A 24,274-nucleotide genomic window follows, 5' to 3' on the forward strand; every position below is an offset into this window, starting at 1 on the left:
TATGCAATTTAAAACTATAAATTAATGATGAAGAGATAGCAATTATACTTTAAATCTTTATAACTGTTCTTTATAAAAAGGTGATTTGGGTAATAAAAGAAATTCTCCTAAATTTGTTAAGGAAATTACACCAATGTATTAAAAATGAAGTAATCAATACACTATAGGCAACTATGCTCATCAGAAAGAACTGACAGCTCAGAAAATGTGTACTCTTATCTGCAAGAAAAAAAAATACGGGAGAATAAAAGAGCTCCACATCACTTACATTGCTTCGTATTAAAGATTCTATGTTTTAATAGTACACCATAGATCAAACTAAAAAAATGTCACGAAGACCAACTATCATTGGGGCTGGTTTTCCTCGCTTTTGTATCGTTAATTTCCTTCACTACAAAGTTCATCTAGATCTCGCTGCACAGAGAAATAAATGTTCACCGACTATAAATGTTGTGGAAAATGGGAACGTATATCTTAAAAACCAAAGCCTCAGAATACTAACGGTACTCATGAATCACTTCGGAATCTACTTGGAAGTATTTCTCCTGCAACATTTATTGATACGTATCCTTTATGTATCTTACCTGCAAATCCAAGAGCTGCAATACCCAGCCCTACAGCTATCAAACTTCTTGCCTGTGGAGGAAAAAATGATTATCACTTATAGTGTTATACACTGGGATACTTAAGTAAATCATTTTAAATAATGAGGATAATTATGTTAAATACTACATTTTCCTTAAGCTCTGCTGTGTAGAATTTTAAAAAATCGGCAGTGTCTATGGGATTAAATCTGCTGAACACTTATATCAGCTAATTTTCAGTGAACTAAAATAATTCTGGATTTCATTTAATTTCCATATGTCTGAATTCCTTCTAACCAAGAGCTTTTGTTACCTACTGCTAAAACATTTTTTATAGACTATTTTTAACAGTGGGTTTAACTGCATTTCTCCTCTATAAAAGATAAAAGGTGAATATTTCCTCTGCCTTTATGTATGTGATGCTATATTTTAAAAATCTGATAGAACACTGTATCTATGTTTAGAAAAGAAGTCAAACTGCCAAAAATTAGCAAAAGTGATGAATAACTTAAGAGCTACTTTATTTCTACCTTCCTGGAATGTAGAAGTTTAAAAATAACAATTCAGAATCTAAAGTTATGAGTGCAACCTGATAAATTTTAAATTGGTTACATACTCCGTATTATTTTATGCTTTTCTCTGTAATTACCTTGGGAAAATACTTAAGTCACAACAGAAAAAGGTTTTATGTAGTAAAGATCAATGGCTGCCCCCAAGATTCTTTCTCCCTTTCTTCTACTGGATCAAAAACTCCTATTTTTAGCCAGATGTGTGTTTCCAAGCCTCTGGTTGACTTAGGTAGGGCTACATTTACTAAGTGTTTGCTTATAGGGTATAAGCAGAGTGGTGTGTGCAGCTTCTAAAAAAAATCCTTCAGTGGATGGGGGGGTCTTTTCTAGTCCTCTTTCCTGCAATGTAGATGTTATTCTGGAGCTGCCAGGTGGATAAAGAAGGAAGAAGAAAGAGATGAAGACTGCATCCTGAAAGATCACAGAGCTGCCAGCACCCTGGACTTCCTCTACTTACATGAGACAAAAATAAAATTCTGACTTCCTAAGATAGATACTACGATTATTTTTGGTTTTCAGAAAATAGCAGCCTAATCAAAACTTATTTTTTTTTCTTTTTTACATCCACACCTGCGCCATACAGAAGTCCCTGGGGCTAGACGGTCAAATCACAGCTGCACCTGCTGGCCCATACCACAGCCATGGGAACACCAGATCCGAGCCACAGAATGGGAGAAGTCACTGGCAGCACACAGCAGACAATAAGCACATACCCCCAAACGTGGAGAATCCTTCCACATTCATCAGAAGCAGACAGACAATCTAATAGAAAATGGACCAAAAAGTAGTTCAGGGACTTCACAGAAAAAAAATCTAAATGGCTAATAAACGTGAAAAAGTGCTCAACTCTAAGGGTACCTAGAGAATACTAAAAATAACGGCAAAACCAAAATGCTGCAGAAATATTACTACTAGCATATAAAGATCTCTGGCCTTTGTGTAATTTGTTCTGTCCACTGATGCATCAAACACCGAGCAACACTATCTGCATTTCTAGGGTTATTGTGAGGATAATACGTAGTAACATATGTAAAGGCTTGGCACAGAGTCAACAGGCAGTAAACGGACCCACTTTCAGGATGATCACTAACGACAGCTATTAATGAGTGTAAGCAATATAAAAGCAGCATCCTTCTATCACAGTGCTGCACAAACTCTTAAGTCTGATAAAAGAAGACTCAAAGTTGTTTTCGAGGTAGGCCCCAGAAAACGAACTGGTCTCCTCTAGATAATCCAAACGTTCACTTTTTCAGAAATGTGTATTTGAAAATATAAACTCTTGAACAGTTATTTTACTTTCACATTTTCATACATTAGTAGTTATCACATCATTTTCACTATTCTTTTTTTAATTTTTACTATTCAGACAATTCAAATATACATGAAAGAGACAGTTACATTATTGTAAAGATTTTTTTGTACTCTAAATTTTTTATTAAAGCATAGTTGATTTACAATGCTGTGCCTATTTCTACTGCACAGCAAAGTGACCCAGTCATACATATATAAAGATTCCCTTTCTTCTCTTCCACTGTGATCTATCCCAGGAAACTGCATATAGTTCCCTGTGCTGTACAGCAGGACCTCATTGCTCATCACTCTAAATGAAATAGTTTACGTCCACCAACCCCAAACTCCCAGTTCATCCCACTCCTTCCCCCTTCCCTTTGGCAACCACAGGTCTGTTTTATCTGCGAGTCCATTTCTGTTCTAAAAAGATTTTCATGTCAAAGTATTTATGTCAGAAACATGAAACCATTAGGCATTTGCCCATTTTCACTTTAACAATATCTAAGGCTCAACTATGTTTCACTATTAAAAATTCAATTTACTTCAACAACTAAGTATTGAACATTCTAATGATTATTCTCTACTTGTCCCCCCAGATTCATTTTCCACCCTTCTCTGCCTGGCTCTGTACCTCTGCCTCCCCACCTCTCCAAAGACCACATTATCCAATCCTCATGTGCTTCGGGTTTCTGGTTGCTAATGAGAGGAAGTGTTGAACCCAACACCATGCACTGGTTACCAACCCCAGGGGAGAACTGTTAACAGTTCTGCCCATTATGTCTTGCTATCAAAGTTGCCGAGGAAATCACAGCAGTCAAGCACTCGACAGAACAACACTTTACTTACATAGAAGGGACAGAGTAAGAGCAAAGCCAGTTGTGTGCACCAGTCTCTCATGGCTAGTGGATGCCAGCCAGTTGACAAAGAGAAACTAGCCCACAAGCACTTCCCTCTTTACCCCATACTATCCCTGGAATTCTGAAATACCGAGAGCAAACCTGAAATAAGGAAAGATAAGCCCACAAACCCCAAGGCTTTGTGAGCTCCTCATCTCTTAGTAAGAAGGAGGGGTCCAAGCCCAAGGCCCATTCTTAGCTGGCCAAGCGGTGTTGACAGACTGCACACCTGAGACTGTTTTTCCCAAGAGGAAGCAACGGCAGAAAAGCAAAGAACAGAAGGAGAGAGAAATAATGGTACAATTTATTCTCTTCCATGTTTCCTCTGTGGCCACAGCTCTTGTGGAGAGGGCGGCTCCTCTCCCACCCCTATGACCCTCACCGGGTTCTGGAGCACAGTTCCCATCCCCTTGCATCTTGCCTCGGTGGATGACAGTTTCCCACTGCTGCCAGCCCCTGAGTGACTCATCATCCCTTTTTGGTTACCTTAAAGCATGACCACAGCTCTGCAAATAGTCCCTTTATTGAACTATCTTCAAAAATACCATCCAATTTTTTGGTCTTATCCATTACGGCTTATTACACGATACTGAACATGGTTTCCTGTGCGATGCACAGATTTTGTTGTTTATCCTTCCCATATACAATCGTTTGCACCTGTTGATCCCAACTCCCAATCCAACCCTCCTCCATCCCCTCCCCCTTGGCAGCCACAAGTCTGTTCTCTATGTCTGTGAGTCTGTTTCTGTTTTGTAGATAAATTCATTTGGGTCCTATTTTAGATTCCACACATAAGTGATATCATATGGCATGTGTTGTTCTCTTTCTGACTTAACTTTGCCTAGTGTGATAATCTCTAGGGGAAAAAACAAAAAAACAACCACTATTACCAGGACCCCATGCAACATTACTATACATCAATCACTATACACATTAGAGGCTGAGATGCAGCATGCAACAAGGCAAAGACCTACCATATGGGTCCTCTATACGACACTGAACCTGGTTAGTTTCCCGTGTTTATGCTGTTCTCCCAAAGATCTTCATTTTTACCTTTACCCTATTTATTGCACTAACGCATGGTGAGCTGTTTCTATTTCCTAAGTTTTCCAGACATTAAGAGCCTTCAAGAAAATCTGATAAACTCTAGGGATCACCACCCCAGAAAAGCACCAATATATACACATTTTTTTTGTACATAATTTGAGGGAATCCATGGGTTTCTCTGAAGCCCTTCAGTTCACAAGCCCCAAAATGAGAGCCTCCGTAAATAAATAAATAAATGCTCGCTGAAATCAAAAAGGGTGGTTCATTTACTCTGAGCTCCTACAGCATATCCCAAGATCTACCATACATATTTCATTTCTCATTCAGTCAACAACAGCACAGTAAGAAAAATAATGCTCAACAGAAGTTGACAGAACATTGTAGATCACCTATAAGAAAAATTTTTTCAATATTAAAAAAATAATGCCAATGCTGGAATTAATCTTTATTTCTAAAGACTAACTTCATAGGAGTTCCCCCATCATGGTGCAGTGAAAACAAAACTGACAAGGAACCATGAGGTTGCGGGTTCGATCCCTGGCCTCCCTCAGTGGCTTAAGGATCTGGTGTTGCTGTGAGCTGTGGTGTAGGTCGCAGACGAGGCTCACATCTGGCATTGCTGTGGTGTAGGCTGGCAGTTGCAGCTCTGATTGGACCCCTAGCCTGGGAACCTCCATATGCTGTGGGTGAGGCCCTAAAAAAGCAAAAAGACTGACTTTATAGAAAAACACAAAAACCCCTGCAACCTTTAAAAACAACAAGAACAAACCCAAATTAGGTAGCTCTGTGAAGCAAGTAAGAATGTTTAATAAATGACCGAATGGACAAAGTATTTAACTCATTTCTTATTGGAATTAAAATTCCTTATTGGGGAGTTCCCGTTGTGGCGCAGTGGTTAACGAATCCGACTAGGAACCATGAGGTTGCGGGTTCGGTCCCTGCCCTTGCTCAGTGGGTTAACGATCCGGCGTTGCCGTGAGCTGTGGTGTAGGTTGCAGACGCGGCTCGGATCCTGCGTTGCTGTGCCTCTGGCATAGGCCGGTGGCTACAGCTCCGATTCAACCCCTAGCCTGGGAACTCCATATGCCGCGAGAGCTGCCCAAGAAATAGCAACAACAACAACAACAAAAGACAAAAAGACAAAAGACAAAAAAAAAAAAAAAAAAAAAAAAAAAAATTCCTTATTGGAAGGGGAGGTTGTATCTGATTTCTCTTTAATCGTATTTTCAATTAATATTAAAATAGTTCATACTTTTGGAGTATAAACAATTGAAAACAAAAATATCTCATTTGGAAATTGAATTCACCTTGAAGTTTTAAAAAAATTATACGTCCTACACTACTAAATTTTGTATTCGGAAATAAGAATAAAGATAAAGGTCCTCCCCATAAAGTTTTCTAGAAATACTGAGATTGTTAGATATAAGCAATTCAGTTAGACCTTAACCTTAATTGGCTCAGAATATTATTTGTTCCCTAGGGGAAAAAAACATTTATCTATTCCCTAACAGTTTTTTCATTCACTAAAAAGTCACTGGTATTTTTTTTTTCCAGAAACACATTTGAGATCTCTAAAACAATAAATTCCCCCAACCCTCCATATATGTGAATGACCTAAACAGAAAAGAGAATATCTAATTGCAAATACAGAAAACAAGAAGCACAGGAGAGTCCATCTGAAATGTGAGGAAATAGCTGACACAGAACTCTCGACTGTATCTTTATCTGACCTTAATTTTTTTCAAGTAAAATAACATCTAAGCATTCTGGGGCTTAAAAAAATATAGCCCATGGTTCATTTAGCCTAACTGTGTAAACATCGGAGAATTCCATCAATACCTTCTCTATTTTACTACTGTGGAAAAAAAACTTGACATATGCTTTATCACTATGCTATTTCACATTTACTTAAACTTCAGTATTGTACCCTCAGGCTAACAGGATCTATTTTATTTCTTTTATATACGCCACACCATATTTGATCTAGTGTCAAGCACAATGATGTGCTTCAATTTTTATTTTGAATGTTTTTTAAACAATGATGCTTTAAAACTAAATTGCCAGTAACAGAACAGAAATGACATTGAAAAGACAATTTAAAAGCAAAATGGAGAATGAGGCATAGTGTTAGTACCACAAGTACTGTCATTTTCTACCAACTAGGCAATAACCAGGTTAAACGTCTCTAATTGCTTATACAATTAGACTGACAGCACGTTAGGACTGTGATTTTACAAAAACTAGAGAGAAGTTGCTCCATCTTTGACTTAGGAAAATTAGAACATGTGCTGAAAATAAAAGAATATAGGCAGTATGGAGTTCCCATCGTGGCTCAGTGGTTAATGAATCCAACTAGGAACCATGAGGTTGCGGGTTCAATCCCTGGCCTCGTTCAGTGGGTTAAGGATCTCGCGTTGCCGTGAGCTGTGGTGTAGGTTGCAGATGCGGCTCAGATCCCAAGTTGCTGTGGCTCTGGTGTAGGCAGGCAGTACGGCTCTGATTCGACCCCTAGCCTGGGAACCTCCATATGCCATGGGAGCAGCCCAAGAAATGGCAAAAAGACAAAAAGACACACACACACAAAAAAGAATATAGGCAGTATGAATTTAATAGAGATATGCATACACCTGTACTCTGGCCTAAGTGGAAATGGCCAAAGGTGCCATGTACATGTGGAAGCCAGTAGATGGTAAATGTGGAGGCCATGTAAGATGTGTTTTGTTGTTGCTGTCATTTTAAATATCCACAAGGCTGCCTTCAGCACGTTTTAGTTTTAAAACATTTTTCTTTGAAGATTCAGATGGGTTAGAAAAGTAGCTAACATTTTCTAGGCTGGCAGAAGATGTAAATATATTCTTAGATACATTTTTTTTTAATATATAAAATTATGCTAGCACAATCCCACTCCTGGGCATCTATCTGAAGAAAACCACGGCTTGAAAAGATGCATGTATCCCAATGTTCACTGCAGCACTATATACAACAGCCACGACCTGGAAGCAGCCTAAATGTCCACTGACAGAGGAGTGGATAAAGAAAATATGGTACATATATGCAATGGAATATTACTCAACCATAGAAAAGAATGCAACAATGGCATTTGCAGCAACATGGATGGACCTGAAATTACCATGCTAAGCAAAGTTAGAGAGTGAGGCATAAACATCATATTCTATCACTTAAATAGGAATCTAAAAAAAAAGGATAAAATGAACTTATTTGCAGAACAGGAACAGACTCACAGACTCTGGTTACCAAAGGAGACAGGTTGTGTGTGTGGGGGGAAGTGGACTGGGGGTTTGGGATGAAAATGTTCTAAAATCAGCTTGTGATGATGGTTGTACAACCACAAATATAATAAAATTCATTGAATTTTTAAAAAATTATGCTAGCACATACTTAGAACAAGTTGATCTTTCTATAAAAATATGCACATGTCTACCTAAAAACTAAATCTGTTACAAATCAGTTAAAAATTATACCAACTAATTATTCTACAACTGGTCCAGACCACTATCTGGGCAAAGCGGTCTACATAAAGAAAACAGAAAAATTCTATTTTCACCCAACTTGGAAATTCATTTTTTAACAATCTCACCAAAATCACCATGGAAAACAAAGATGAGATGTATGCATATAACAAATTTATGTGTTCAAAAAAAAAATGACTGACCAATGGCCTTAAGTTTTTAAAATTCCTGACTTCAGATTTATCAAAAATGCCAAAAAGCAGTCTTCCCTGCATTCTCTCATGAATATTTTAGATTTTAAAATATCCAAGCAGGAGTTCCCGTTGTGGCGCAGTGGTTAACAAATCTGACTAGGAACCATGAGGTTGTGGGTTCGATCCCCGGCCTTGCTCAGTGGGTTAAGGATCAGGCATTGCCGTGACCTGTGGTGTAGGTTGCAGACGCGACTCGGATCCTGAGTAGCTGTGGCTCTGGTGTAGGCCAGCGGCTACAGCTCTGATTCGACCCCTAGCCTGGGAACCTCCCTGTGCTAAGGGAGCGGCCCTAGAAGAGGCAAAAAGACAAAAAATAAATCAATAAATTAAATAAAATGTCCAAGCATATGCATACTAGCACTGCAGAAACCAACCAACAGTAAATTCCCAATGAAATCATTGATTGGTTTCTAATTGTTTGGAGAGGTACCACAGCAAGTCCTCTGCCGAGACTGTGAAAGCTGGCTGGAGACGCCCACTCTAAACAGCACCATTACAGTATTATGGTTTCTGGTGTCGGCTGTGTTTTCCAATCAGCTGATCATCATCATCTTCGCCCTCAGTTCATACCATCCCGCTCCTCTCTGCCCTTACGGTTCTACATCTGCACCTCTTTCTGAAGCCTTCATGCTTTTCATCCGTGAAGCGGCAGGAACTGCCCCATCTTCCAAGCTTTCACCTCTGACATCTACACTCCCTGGGCTTCAAACTTAATCAGGCCTGGAGGCTCCAGTTTCAACTCAACATTTACCAAATCTGCGACCCTAAGCTGATCTCTCTAGGCCCGTTTCCTCATCTACAAAATGGGACCGTGAATACTTACATCATAGGATGCGCACAAGGATTTCTCAGACGAGATTACCAGACATTACCAGCACACTGTGTCAACATGGCAGACATCGGTTCGTCCCTTTTTTAATTTTTCTTTTAGGGCTGCACGTGCAGCATATGGCAGTTTCCAGGCTAGGGGTCTACTAGGAGCTGTATGCTGGCCTACACCACAGCCACAGCAATGCTGGATCGAACCCTCGTCCTCATGGAGGCTGGTCGTTACTGCTGAACCACGACAGGAACTCCTGTTAGTCCTTGCTTTCCTCTCGCATCTTTACTCTTACTCCTTTCTGTTCTTCGCTGCTCTGTCCTCCTGGAAAAGTCCTGCTTATTCCTCAACCAATAGCTTTGAGGGCATCTCCAAGTAAAGCTTGTGCCGACCTTCTCCTCACTGAGGCAAAACGTTGTAGGGACCCCATGGTACCCGGCAGTTCCACATAGCACATTATTTACTAATGGTTTACCTATTTCACACCCCTCGTAAAATGTGGGCTTCTGGAGGCTGGGCATGCTCACCTCCGTGGATTTCCAAAATCTAACCAAGTACCTAGTAGGTTTTCAAATGTTAGTGTGTAATAGGATGAAAAAGATCTTAGGCAGTATCCCCACCATCCAAGTGCCTTTTAGAACTTGTTACTATTTGTGTACTGGAAGGCTGAACACTGTATTATTTGTGTTCCATTCTGCTAGTAAATGGAATTATGACTGAAACGGGAAATATAATGGAAAATGACAGTCAAATTTTATTAAGAAATTAACACATAATCATGTCTCAAAATATCCTGGACCCGGTTAATATAACTAAAAGTCTCACAGAAGACAAAGAAAATGAAGTTAAGGGCCCAAGTCAGGTAAATTCTATTACAAAAGTAAAATGAATATAATTCACAGAGCCATGCAGAAAAACATGAAGGAGTAACTGAATTGGTTTTTTGGGTTTTTGTTTTTTTTGGTGTGTGTCTTTTTAAGGCCACATCCATGGCATATGGAAGTTCGTAGGCTAGGGATGGATTCTGAGCTGCAGCTGCGGGCCTACACCACAGCTATAAGCAACTCGGGATTCTGAGCCACATCTGCGACCTACACCACAGCTCACGGCATCCAGGGATCGACCCCACAACCTCTTGGATACTAGTCTGGTTTGTTAACTGCTGAGCCACAACAGCAACTCCAAGGAGTAACTGAATTCATAAACAAAGAAAAATAACAGAACTCCCAACAAAAAAAAAGTCAGGCATTTTTTTCCCCAAGCAGCCATTTGGAGGCTCTCTCTCATCTGAGTGTTTAAAAAATTACTGAGCCAAGCGCTCGCCATGAGCCAATCTCAATTCTAAGTCCTGGAAATGCATTTAGATTTGTGAAGCTAGATTTTAGTGTGTGAGATAGACAATCAACAATAGTTATCAGAAAACTATACAACAGAAAGTGATATGTTGATATGTGCTATGGAGAAAATCTAGCAGGTAGAGAATCAGGTGTGTGTTTATATGGTGAAAGCGACAAATTTAGAGTGAGGAGAAGCGTCACCATAAAGGTGACTTGGGGGGGGTGGCGGGGGATTGAGGATGTCGACATCCAAGGAAAAAAAAACTTCTGTGGCAGAGGGAACACGTTTGAAGGTCCTAAGGCAGGGGGACATGCCTGCAGGGGCTGAGGAACCCTCTGGAGGACCGCGGGCAGAGCAGAAAGTGCGAGGAGGGGAAAAGGGATAGAAAATGAGGTCGGAGAAGTAGCACGCAGAGCAGATCACATCAGGCCTTAGGGCTCAGCCTAAGGACTTTAGCTTTTCTCCGAGCACCATGAGACAGGTCTGTTTTGAGAGGCCTAAGAATGTCTTGTTTACACTTCTAAAATGATTTGTTCTCACGTTGAGAATTAACATGCCAAAGCCAGAGGAACAGAAATGAGTTAGGAATCAATAAAATAATCCAGGAAAGAGACAATGGTAGCTTGGATGAATGTGATTAGAGATGGAGTTGGGGCAAAGCGGTCGGATTCTGGATCTACCCTGAAGATAAAGCCGACAAGATTTGAGAGACTGGACGTCAAGTATCAAAGAAAGAGAAGAAGATGAATGGTTGAAGAAAATGTGGTGCATATGTACAATGGAATATTATTCACCCATAGAGAGAAAGAAGTTCTAGCATTTGTGACATCATGGATGAACCTGGAGGACATTACACAAAGTGAATAAGGCAGACAAAGAAAGACAAATATTGCACAGTCTCACATATACGTGGAATCTCAAAAAGTCAAAGTCATGGAGGCAGAGACCAGAACAGTGGTTGACAGAGGCTGGAGTGGGAGACATGGGGTCATAGGGGTGAAACTTTCAGTCATTGGATGAAGAAGCTGTACACTTGAAAGCTGCTGAGAGTGTAGACGTAAGTGTGTACACACACACACACACACAAGGTAACAATGTGAGGTGACAGATGCATTAACTAGCTTGATTATTATGGTAATCATTTCACAATGCATATGTCTATCATCAACTCATCATGTTGTACACCTAACATACGCAATTTTTGTTTGTCAACCATCGACCTCAATAAAGCTGGGGGGGGGAGCGGTGAGGATGTCAAGGTTATTGTCCTGAACACGTGGAAGAAAGGAGTGGCCTTTTGCTGGGGGAAGTCTGAGAGAAGAACCAGGGCAGAGGAAAGGGCTGTCATAAGCTTTCCTTTGCACCTGTCTTTCTAAAAACATGCCACTCTGAGCATGATAAATAAAACTTAAGCAAAGCTGTACATGAATTCCTAACAAAGGGAGAAGAAGAGGTCTCATCTGCTCAAGGAAAAGGAGAATGAGCAGGTTGTCTCAAAATACATGCTTTCCTTGTTATCTTGCAGTGGTTCAATTCTCAAGGGTTAATCACAAGCAAATCACTATCTGCTGAACTCAGTGTTTTATGCCGCCTTATTATTTGGCTCAATTTCCACAAAGCAAGCTCTCTGAATTTAAACAACAGCCAAGTAGAAAGGGGAAAAAAGGGAAGAAACAAGAAAGACTGCTGGCAAATCAGAATTTGGTGAGAGAGGTATTCCACATGCAGATCAGGAGGAGGAGAGGAAGGGAATTTATATTCCAGAAAGTGTCAGACATGATAAAATGACATTAGGAAATTTTACAATTATCTTTCCCTAAGATCTTTAAGCTGGCATGAATTTCACAGGTTTTCCCATCTAAATCAGACCAATGGGCATTCATCTACCTGGTCCTTACCATTACGGTTCCATTGGCAAAAACAAATACACTTGAACTTCTCCCAAAACACCAATTCCTTATCAAAGTGAAATTTTTAAATTTAATAAAAAGAAAAAGCAGTATTAACTGTATCTTATTTATTCGACTTTAAACTCACTTTATTTTAAACCACAGGCAAGCATTAATTTCTACACCACGACTAGAGAGGAAATAAAAGGACTAAACAAAAACAAACCAAAACAATAAAACAAAAACAAATAGAGTAAGAAACAGAACTCTCAGGCTCAGGCCAAATAAGCATTTCTCCGCTCTTCAATACGATGAATAAAAATTTCCCAAATTTAAATCCTTGCTATAACTGATGATTTTAGTAATCTTTTTAAGCACTATTCTGCATTTATTCAGTGATCCACTGATACAAACCTTGTCTCTAATAACATAAGCAGCTTTCTTTGTTCACCTTTTTTTTTTTTTTTTCTTTTTTAGAGGCATATGGAGGTTCCCAGGCTAGGGGTTGAATCAGAACTACAGCTGCTGGCCTATGCCAGCCACGCCAGATCTGACCCGCATCTGCAACCTACACCACAGCTCACAGCAGTCCGGGTCCTTAACCCACTGAGCGAGGCCAGAGATCAAACCCACAACCTCACGGTTCCTAGTCGGATTTGTTTCCCCTGCGCCACAACGGGAATCCTCTTTGTTCACTTTAAATGTGACTAGTCAGAAAGGCCTGTCCCAATACCAGCCCAGTCCCGGTCACCCTGGAAGGACTAGGAGCCCTTGGGCTCGTGATGGGTTTGCCAAATCAGGCTGCACACTTGGCTTCAAGTTCCTAAACCCAAGGATACTGTGATGGTTCATTTTGTGTGTCCATCTGCCTAAGTCAAGTCAATTAAACACCAGTGTGGCAGTCTATGAATACCCACAGGTGTTGCTGTGTATGTATTTTGCACATGTGGCTAACATCTTAACCAGCTGACTTTAAGGAGTTTCTTTGATAATACGGGTGGCCCTCATCCAATCATTTGAAAAACCTTAAGAAGAAAAGTGAGATTTCCCTGAGGAAGCAGAAATTCTGCCTCAAGAATTAGCTGCTGTCTGAAAGTTGCCAGCCTGTAGGCCTGCCCTACAAATTTTAGACTTGCCAGCCCGCACGCACGACTGCATAAGCCAATTCCTGGAAATAAACAGATAAATAATATATACCACTTAGTTCTGCTTCTCTCGGGAGAACCCTGGTTGATAGAGATTTCTGCTGTGTTTCAGGATCAGAAAAGAATGCTTTTAGGCATATTCCCTTGACTCATTCATTATTCACTAATTCAACACTTAAACATATTATCTGGGGAGTTCCCATTGTGGCAAAATGGAAATGAATCCGACTAGTATGCCTGAGGATATGGGTTCAATCCCTGGCCTCACTCAGTGGGTCAGGGATCCGGCAATGCCACAGGCTGTGGTGTAGGTCGCAGATGCTTGGTTCTGGCTGTGGTGTAGGCTGGCAGCTGCAGCTCCAATTCGACCTCTGGTTTGGGAACCTCCATATGCTGTAGTGCAGCCCTAAAAAGCAAAAAATAAATAAATAAATAAAAGCAAAAAATAAATAAATAAATAAAATACTTAATCTGGGTGCCTACTACAAACCAGGCACTGTACTAGGAGTTGAGTTATAGATGAATAGGATGAAGTCACAAAGATTACAAACGGACTAACAATCTCAAAGCTAAACCTTCAAGTCCTCAAAAACTTACTAGCTTGCTTTTATATTTTATTTCTCCATAAATTTTTAGAACCTACTAGATTTTTTGGCCAAAAATATTTCTTGGGATAGTAAAAGGGATGGTGATTCTATCTGTTCATGACTCAAAAGTTGACACATTAACACACCCAACTCTTGGGCCTACATTTTAAATTATGAACCACAGAAAGAATGTGCTCTGTGCAATTTGCAAAAGGCACGTGGTTGTATCTTCTCTCCTCATGTTACCTCATCAAAGTGTAGACATTGGAGTTAAGATCCACTGCTCTACACCACGACACTGAGATAACCAATGTCCTGAGAATAATCTAGTGCACAGATTTTACTAGTGCTAATACACTAGTCAGTCAAATGTGAAACAAAGATATACTCGCTAAAAACTCTCATTAAAGTGTATACAATTATAATAACACAGCAACTGAAATTTTTTTTGGCCTGTGGAAATTCCCAGGGCCAGGGATGGAATCCGAGCCATAGCAGTGACAACGCTGGATCCTTAACTGCTATACCGCCAGGGAACTCCAGTTAAGTCAAAAATTTTAAACATTTGTAAAAACTTTCACTTTACACCAGGTTTAACCTGAGCAGAAGATTCCATTCTCCTATCTCTATGACAACTAAGTCAGTGCTAAGAGGCTGCAAGGTTATTTCAGCAGATTGGAGGCTGCAAATATTTCCCCTATAAGATGGACCCTACCCTATGTCCAGACAAGGATACTTCTCAAAATAAGCTCTACTACTCATTCAGCTAACACTAATCCCTGCCCATCTGCTTCAACACCCTTCCCGTAAAGACAGTATTACTGACCCCAAGCCCTAACACAGAAGGATGTCCGGTAAATACGGCCTCTCAGATACTAAGTAGCAAAGAAAAACAGAACTACTTTAGGTAGGCAACAGGATCAAGTAAACTTCCAAATATGAAAGAAATCAATGCCAAAGGTACCCTCTCCCCTATTCAAATACTCCCACCTCTCTACCAGTATATTTCTCTATTGTAATCTCGGACCACAATTTCCTAACTTATCTCCTTCACTGAACTGTGAGCCTCATGAGATCAAGAAGACATTATGTACCTTTTATTTATTTTTTTGTCTTTTTGCCATTTCTTGGGCTGCTCCTGTGGCATATGGAGGTTCCCAGGCTAGGGGTCTAATCGGAGCTGTAGCCGCCGGCCTACACCAGAGCCACAGCCATGCGGGATCCTCCGAGCTGCGTCTGCAACCTACACCACAGCTCACGGCAATGCCGGATCCTTAACCCACTGAGCAAGGCCAGGGATCAAACCCGAAACCTCATGGTCCCTAGTCGGATTTGTTAAATAACCACTGAGCCATGATGGGCACCTTTTAATTCCAGAATATAGTACAGGTTAAATGAAAGTTTGTAGTTAACTGATTGGATGGATAAATGAGTGGATGGACAGATGGTTAGCTAGACAGATGGTCAGTTGCTAAGTACTCTCCTTCTGGGTCACAGAGGACTTCTGAGAAGAGTTCAAATAAAACTGAAGGACAGGGTCAAGTTTGGACTGAGGGGGAAAAGGGAGGATACAAGAGAGAACAAAGGTTACAATCTGGGAAACCGGAATTCTGATTCAGATTCTGCCTTTAACTCACCGTGACCTTCAGTCACTGCAATTGAATATATGTATGCATGGAGGGCAGAGATCACCTACAGAATATGCTAAATACAGATCAGACCAGTAACGTGTGGAATATTTCAAATGCAGATTAGGCCAGACCACTTGTAAAACATAAGGTCAACTTCCATCTATTTCACAATATGGAGGAGCTCCCCTTGTGGCACGACGGGATTGGTGGCATCTCTGTAGCGCCAAGATGCAGGTTTGATCCCTGGCCCCACACAGTGGGTTAAAGGATCAGGCATTGCCGCAGCTACGGCATAGATTGCAACCGCGGCTCGGATCTAATCCTGGCCTGGGAACTCCTGTGTCAAGGGGTGGCCAAAAAAGAAAAAAAAAAAAAAAAAAAAAAAAATATATATATATATATGTATACACACACACATGATATATACAATCATCTCAAAATAATAAACCCAAAGCAGAAAGGCCAAGGGCAAGATTTCCAAAGCCAAATTCTAATTAGAAAATTAAACCACAATGATACCAAAAGATGACTTCAGTGTTTGGAAGATACTTGTTAGGGAGAACAAACAAGAGCTCTGCATCCATGCTCTGTGGCTCTTCACATGAGACATGTCAAGTCTATCAAGGAAACTTCTGAGGCGTGTTCTTTGGCCTGAAGCTTCAGATACATCTCCTCTCAAAAGCTTGGGCTTCTGGGCACTTCAAGGTTCGTTTAGTTCTAGTGAGTTAGTTTCTGTAACTTGTTCATCACTGCTATTTAGTCCACTGGCCCTAAATTTATCTCTTTCAAATTTAAAGAGCATCCTTAGTTGTACTTTCTAAAATTTGAAGGATAAGGGACTTTTTTTAACCCAACAGAGACCCTTTATTATTTTATTACTATAATGACTTTTTATTAAATTATTTTTGCCCAGTAACTTCCTGATTTAAGACTCGTACAGTATTCCTGGAGTTCCCATTGTGGCGCAGCGGAAATGATTCCGACCAGTAACCACGAGGTTGCGGGTTCGATCCCTGGCCCCACTCAGTGGGTTAAGGGTCCGGCATTGCCGTGAGCTGTGGTGTAGGTCGCAGACTTGGCTCAGATCATGGCTACATGGCTAATGCGGGATCTGTGGCTGTGGCTGTGGCACAGGCTGGCAGCAGTAGCTCCGATTCGACCCCTAGGCCTGGGAACCTCCATATGCCAAGGGTGTGGCCCTAAAAAGCAAAAAAAATAATAAAAATTTAAAAAATTAAAAAAAAATAATTCTCCAGTATTCCTGAATTAAGTTCTAGGCTATTTTAGCCTATCTTCAAGTGAGCCTTCCCTTCTCTCCTCCTCACACAATCACACACTCCCTCCATCCAATTCATTTATCTGTTGTCTCTTTCCGGAAATGTCCCATTTCTATTTGACCTCTGAAAGGTGCAAGAAAAGGGACATACATCATTCTAGGAACAGAGACATTATACTTTACACAAAAAAGAGGTTTCCTTTTTCAAGAGTTTCTTCAAGATGTCCAGTGTCGTACTGGCATTCCTAGAGCTCCAAGAAATGAGAGAAAACATCCAGCTGACACCCACTCCACTTCCTCCATTTTACAGAGGAAGACACTGAGGTTCTGAAAAGTCACATGATCCCAAACCCACTGAGAGAGGCCAGGGATTGAACCCACACGCTCATAGATATTAGTCGGGTTCATAACCGCTGAGCCACAATGAGAACCCCTACACTTGTTTCTTTTAAAACAGGGAAAAAAATAAAGATGATTAGAACATAAAAATCTTGGGAAGGATGCCAGCAGTTAAAAGGGTTGAATAACTTATGTCAGAAAATAAAAACAGGAGTTCCCGTTGTGGCTCAGTGGTCAACGAATCCGACTAGGAACCATGAGGTTGCAGGTTCGATCCCTGGCCTCGCTCAGTGTGTTAAGGATCTGGCATTGCCGTGAGCTGTGGTGTAGGTCGCAGACGAGGCTCAGATCCCATGTTGCTGTGGCTCTGGCGTAGGCCAGGGGCTACAGCTCCAATTCGACCCCTAGTCTGAGAACCTCCATATGCCACAGGAGTGGCCCCGAAATGACAAAAAAAGAAAAACAAGTACACCTCACCTTTGCTATCTCCCTTTTAATCCTTGCACTTAATGTTGCATCCTGATCATAAAAATCATGTTGCTGGGTCTCTAGCTGCTACCCTCCTCCATTCATCGTGTACTCTTTCAAGCTTTGACTACACTGACTTTGAAGTCCCTGGCAAGTACCCCTTTAAACTCTCTCTTGGCAAACCTGCAACATTTTGTTTCTGCTTATTCTTCTGGCTTGGGAAATCACCCCATTTTCTGAAAGCTACTTTTCCTCCCTAGCCTCTTCAACTTTAAAGCCATAATTTCTTCGAGTAGCAATACTTACAGCTTAAATTTCACTGCACAGTATTCTTTTCGTCCCTTTTGAGTTTAGGTGAAATTAACTGCTTTGAAGTTTAAGAATTTTTAAACATACCTTAAAACTTTTGAAGACTCTGAAAATTACCACAAAACTAAGGCTATATATCACATCTCAGAGTTGAATTTCATCCATTTCTGATACCTAAATGATAGAGAAGCCAGCAAAACGGTACAGTAAAAAAGCCAAGGACCTTTTGGAGTCAAAATTGGTTTCATATTGTAGTCCTGCCAACTTACTAGCTGTATGACCTTGAGACAGTTAATTAACCTCTTTGATCCTCAGTTATCATACATGCAAAATGGTGAAAAGTAACATCTATGTTCAGTTATTTTGAGAAGAGGGAAAATATAGTGCCTGGTACACAGCACACATTCACTAAATGTTAGTTCATTTCTTCTCTATTTGTTTGCATATCATGAACTCAATACATTAATGCCTATCATCGATTTTTACCTTATTTTTATATATTCAATGATTTAAAAAAGTATTACTAGTAGTAATGAACCCAAATAGTATCCAGGAAGATGCAGGTTTGCTCCCTGGCCTCTCTCAGTGGGTTAAGGATCTGGCGCTGCCGTGAGCTGTGGTATAGGTTGCAGACACAGCTCGGATCCTACATTGTTGTGGCTGTGGTGTAGGCTGGCAGCTGCAGCTCCGATTCGACCCCTAGCCTGGAACCTTCCATATGCCACAGGTATGGCCCTAAAAAGACAAAAAAAAAAAAAAAAAAAAATTACTAACGTTACAGGGATAGGAGACAGGTATGAAAATTTTCACCTTATAAAAGGCTGAAAAGATTGGGAAGCACTGTTTGAGGGCAAACAAACCCAGAAAAGAAAAATAAAGGTTATTAACAAAGAAAAATCCTGGAGTCCCTTTGTGGCTCAGCTAGTTGGGATCTAGGATTGTCACTGCTGTGGCTCTGGAGAACTCCATCAACCCCTGGCCCAGAAACTTCTGCATGCCACAGACGCGGCAGAAAGAAAAAAGAAAAATCTCGGAGTTCCCACTGTGGCACAACAGGACTGGCGGCATCTTGGAAGCGTTGGGACTCAGGTTTGATCCCCAACCCAGAAGAGTGGGTTAAGGATTCTGAGTTGCCACAACTGCAGCTTGGGTCACAAGTGCAGCTCGGATCTGATCCTTATCCCGGGAACTCCATATGGCACCAGGCAGCAAAAAAAGAAAAGAAAAATCTTGAGATCTCACATGCTCCACCAGTTTTTGTACTGGCCACAGGTGATTTTATACTGCAAGCGGCTGAAACAATCCTCTACGATTAGGAAAACCTTATCATGTTGATAAAACAGTGACAATAAACCTAGTGCTGGAAATAACTGCTGACACTTAAAAATGAGAATGCTTTAAGTCAACAATTCTAAACTGTTTTTAAATAGGCAAATATCACAAGTTTTCTAGAATGAAAGAATGAAACGGCCTACCCCAAATGGAAATAATTCCAAATTAGGTAGCAATTTATGGCACTTAAAACTTCTAGTTAAAATTCTTCACAAAAGCCACAGATTACATTTAGAAATAGTGTACACACTATACAAAGTTCAAAAACTTTTTAACATCATCACAGCTAAGCAGTAGGTCTACGGCAGCTTCTGTTTCACAACAGCAGGTTGCTAGTGTGATGGGGGCCATCAAGTCTGCACTTCTAAAATACTACTTAGTAGGGAGTAGTCCCCATTGAGGCTCAGCAGTTACACACCCAGCTAGTATCCATGAGGATGCGGGTTGTATCCCTGGCCTCACTCAGTGGGTTAAAGATCCAGCGTTGCTGTGGTGTAGGCCAGCAACTGCAGCTCCGATTTAACCCCTAGCCTGAGAACTTCCATACTCTGAAGGTGTGGCCCTTAACAAAACATTTGTTTTGTTAAGGGCCACACCTTCAGAGTATGGTGTGGCCCTTGACAAAAGAAGTTCACTGCCCTCTATTCTTCAAAGTGGCAATCCTGGCTCATTCATCTCCTCCCCACAGACACCTTGAATATAGCTTCCGTTACTGGGTGTTATCAAAAAAAAAGAAAATCTACTAAGCTTGACTGAACTGACAAGCTTTAAAAGCAGAGTTGCAAACTGTTATCAGAGGCATTAAGCAATAACATTACCAAATTTTAGAACTGCGCATCAGAAGTCAGAGTATTCTGTGTACCCTGACTATACCTAATACTTATTACATGCTTACATTTTATGCCTCTTTTTACCATTAAAAGAAACCAGAGAATCTCATTTATCTTAGTCTTTTTGTTTTATTCCTTAAGGCTGTCAGTTCCTCATTCCATAAAACTTATCCTCTAATCCTCTATTTTTCTCCCACCTAGTTGTTTCATTCATTTGTTAATTTAATCATTCAGGGGAAATTTATGGTGCAGTAACATGTGCCTGGTACCAAATTAAGAACTGAGAGAACAAGTATTCTTAAAACTTGGTCCTTGCCTATAAAGAACATCTAAGTTTAGTTTAAAAGATATGTTTCAAAAAGGAGAAGATGCACTATTCAAATAATGCCAGCAAATCAACAAGTAGACCAAGTCAGGAATCTGTTATTATCACCTACTTTCAAATACCTAACAGGAAAAAAAAAAAAAAAAAATACAGAAAAGTACTTTAAATGTTCCACTATCATGCATCAAAGAATTTCTGAGAACTGGGAAAACAGAGCACTCCATCATAGCTGCTGCTGCTGGGGAAAAAAAAAAGTATCAAAACTGTTTATAAATTCCCTAAGGCATTCTGTTCTTCCAAAACAGCATAAGCAGTAAATAACCTTCTAGATAAAAATAAACTGCCTGAAAGTGTTATAAAATGCTAAAACTTCTATCTCGAGACTTCGACATTTATGTTCAAAATAGACAATAGTTGTACTAGAGTGAATTAAGGAAAAGAAAAATTATTCTGCCTCAAAAAGGTAGTTGTGACGGCGAAAGGAAAGATGGAGACTAGTCACTCAAAACATTTATATAGCATTTATCTACAAATATACAAACATTCATTTAGCATTTAACATATGAAGCACTGTGCTAAATAGAGCAGTGAGCAAGACAGACCCAGACTCTTGTTCTCCTTCAGAGACTAACAAAAAAGGGAGAAATCCTATAGAAAAAGAATGTATGCATCAATATGTTGAACCGAACATCCATGTTTATTAAGTCACTCAACAGTAATAAAAGTTAATAGCTGTTCATTTAATAAACAATTAAATGACTACCATGTCAACTGCAATAACAATCACAGAAGCAAAGAAGTTCTTGCCCTCAAGACCTCACAACCTAGTTGCTTTACACAAATATCAACAACTGATTATAAGAAATAATTTAGGAGTTCCCGTCGTGGCGCAGTGGTTAACGAATCCGACTAGGAACCATGAGGTCGCGGGTTCAATCCCTGCCCTTGCTCAGTGGGTTAACGATCCAGTGTTGCCGTGAGCTGTGGTGTAGGTTGCAGACTCGGCTCGGATCCCGAGTTGCTGTGGCTCTGGCGTAGGCCGGGGGCTGCAGCTCCAATTCGACCCCTAGCCTGGGAACCTCCATATGCCGCAGGAGCGGCCCAAAGAAATAGCAAAAAAAGACAAAAAAAAAAAAAAAAAAAAAAAAAAAAAAGAAAGAATTTAATGAAAACCTGTATGACCTTCTAAGAAAGTACTTAGAATGCAACAGTTTTATTCTACTAGAGAAAGGGAGCTCGAGTCAGGCAAAGCTTCACATCAGTAACCTGAGTCTTAAAAAATGAACAGGAGTTTGCCAGGCCAAGAATTTCAGACAGAGGAGAAACTATAGTAAGCAAAATCACAGCCCAAGGTGCAGTGAAAAGGATGCAAGACGAGACTGGGTAAAAAGGTCGTTGGGGGGTCTGTTCATGAACCCTAGACACCATAATGGTCTATTCATACAACTTCTGCAATTACCACGGGAAGTTGAGACCATGTTAAGTTTACAAAAAGGAACACGGCAAATTAAAAACAAACTTACAGTACCATAATTAGGTCTGCAGTAGAGAACAATAACTGATGACAGTGTGAAGTTTAAAAAGCGCGAAGTACCAGAAGCACAGAGATCTGTTTTTCAAGGCTATGGGCCAGGGTAGAGAAGGTCAAGACTAACAGAGAAATGGTGGGAAGGGAGGGAGAGAAATTATAGGAAAGGGCCTTGATGGACTGAATGCTGGAGGTAAAGGAGAAAGTGGAGTTGATGACAGCATTATCCAAGATAGGGCACGGAGGAGTTCCTGTTTGACTCAGCGGAAACGTTATCTGACTAGTATCCAGGAGGATGCAGGTTCAATCCCTGGCCTTGCTTCGGGGGTTAAGGATCTGGCACTGCCATTCACACACCCAGCTTGGATCTGGCATTGCTGTGGCTGTGGTACAGGCTGGCAGCTACAATTCCCATTTGACCCCTAGCCTGGGAGCCTCCATATGCTATGGATGTGGCCCTGGGAAGAAAAAAAAAAAAAAAAAATAGGGGATAGGCGAGAATCACTTCATATGGGAAAAGGATATAATGAGCTTTCTTTTTTTTTTTCTTTCATCAGAGCTGCTAGCCTACACCACAGCCACAGCAATGCCAGATCCAAGCCACATCTGTGACCTACAACAGCTTGTGGCAACACCAGATCCTTAACCCACTGAGGCGGCCAGGGATCGAACCTACATCCTCACAGATTGGCTAGGTTCTTAATCCACTAAGACACAACAGGAACTCCATGAGCTACCTTTTGGGTAAGCTGAATTTTGTATTTTCATTCGTAGGACTCATTTAAGTAGACAAATGAAAACTGTTATTAACTCCATTCTGATTCCATCTCATTCCAAAGTAACATTTACTTACTCAACTTCTTTTTGGAATGCTTACCACAAATCAGGCATCATTATAGATGCTGGAAATACACAGACAGCAAAAGTCCTTATTCATGGAGCTTACATTTAGCATCCTCTGATGACACAGTGATAAGAATACTGTTTTGCAGTGAAAAGAACCAGTGAGGAAAGCAGAGGGCAAAGTTAAAAATATGGGTACATAATACATAATCCATGTGATTTCGTCAAAGGGAAGCTACAAATATTCTAAACTCAAATTGCAATTGAAAAAAGTGGTCTCTCTTTTTGGCAATAAATAAGCAGTTGATGGTAATGAACAAGCATTTGATAATTTACACGTTTGATGGGTTTTGTATTAGGTTTGCTTACAATGAAACACATGCGGCTAATTTTCCTATATATTACACTACTGTAACAATACTGGGAGTTATAGTTTTTAGGAAAAAACTGAAAACTAAATGGCTACCAAGTGATGCAAACTGAGTTTTGTTCAAATCGCTTTAAAATTTGTTAATATTCGGAGTTCCCATTGTGGCACAGTGGAAACCAATCTGACTAGGAACCATGAGGTTGCGCGTTTGAACCCTGGTCTCAGTGGGTTAAGGATCCAGCGTTGCCATGAGCTGTGGTATAGGTCACAGACGCGGCTCGGATCTGGTGTGGCTGTGGCTCTGGCGTAGGCCGGCGGCTATAGCTCCGATTAGACCCCTAGCCTGGGAACCTCCATATGCCCTGAGTGCGACCCTAAAAAGATGAAAGACAAAAAAAAAAAAAAAAAAAAGTTAATATTCTCCTCTTTGAAGTTTCTTTTCTACTTTTCCACAGTGACCAGCTTTGCTAAAGCAAAGTCTGACCATGACCTCTGATTAAACAATTAATTACAGGAAAGTATTTTCTTCAAAGTACTAGACAGGTATTTTTGCCTCTATTTTTATCTTTTTAATCTCCCAAATGGGCTAATGAACATGAATTCTTTGTTCCTAAAGGAAGGCCTACCCAAGAAAGTCATTTATCATCTACAACTGCAGATACACATTCCAAAAATTTTAAATTGCATCTTTTACAAAGCAGTATGAAAAATTTCAATTCCTTGACATTTTATTTTCTATTTTCAAACAGATTAGCAAACAGGTTTCCTACCTAGGGATATCTGTTGTTTCCTAACACTCCCTCTGTCAACTTGACATCACTTTCAGTACTTCAAGTTCCCTCAAAGTCATTATCAACTCTCTTTTTTTCTTCTTTTAAGGGCGGCAACCATGGCACATTAAAATTTCTGGGCTAGGGGTCTAATCAGAGCTGCAGCTACTGGCCTATGCCACAGCCACACCAGATCCAAGCTGCATCTGAGACCTACACCACAGCTCACAGTAATGCCAGATCCTTAACCCACTGAGCAAGGCCAGGGATCGAACCCGAGTCTCATCGACGCTCATCAGGTTCGTTAGACTGAGTCACAATGGGAACTCAACTCTCCTATCTTCTGTCTCATCTTTGGTCACTG

At 40.5% G+C, this 24,274-nt stretch overlaps 1 protein-coding gene across 1 annotated transcript in view; it reads right to left on the reverse strand.

Moving 5' to 3' along the window:
• The window catches only part of DNAJC15 (DnaJ heat shock protein family (Hsp40) member C15), a 75,627-nt gene that overhangs the window by 44,915 nt on the left and 6,438 nt on the right, over nt 1-24,274 (reverse strand). The window contains exon 2 of the mRNA XM_001925120.7: nt 585-636. Coding sequence (XP_001925155.3) covers nt 585-636 — 52 coding nt within the window. The remainder of the gene's footprint in view (nt 1-584; nt 637-24,274) is intronic.

The sequence above is a fragment of the Sus scrofa genome, chromosome 11 (assembly GCF_000003025.6).
Source record: "Sus scrofa isolate TJ Tabasco breed Duroc chromosome 11, Sscrofa11.1, whole genome shotgun sequence".
NCBI classification, from domain to species: domain Eukaryota; kingdom Metazoa; phylum Chordata; class Mammalia; order Artiodactyla; family Suidae; genus Sus; species Sus scrofa.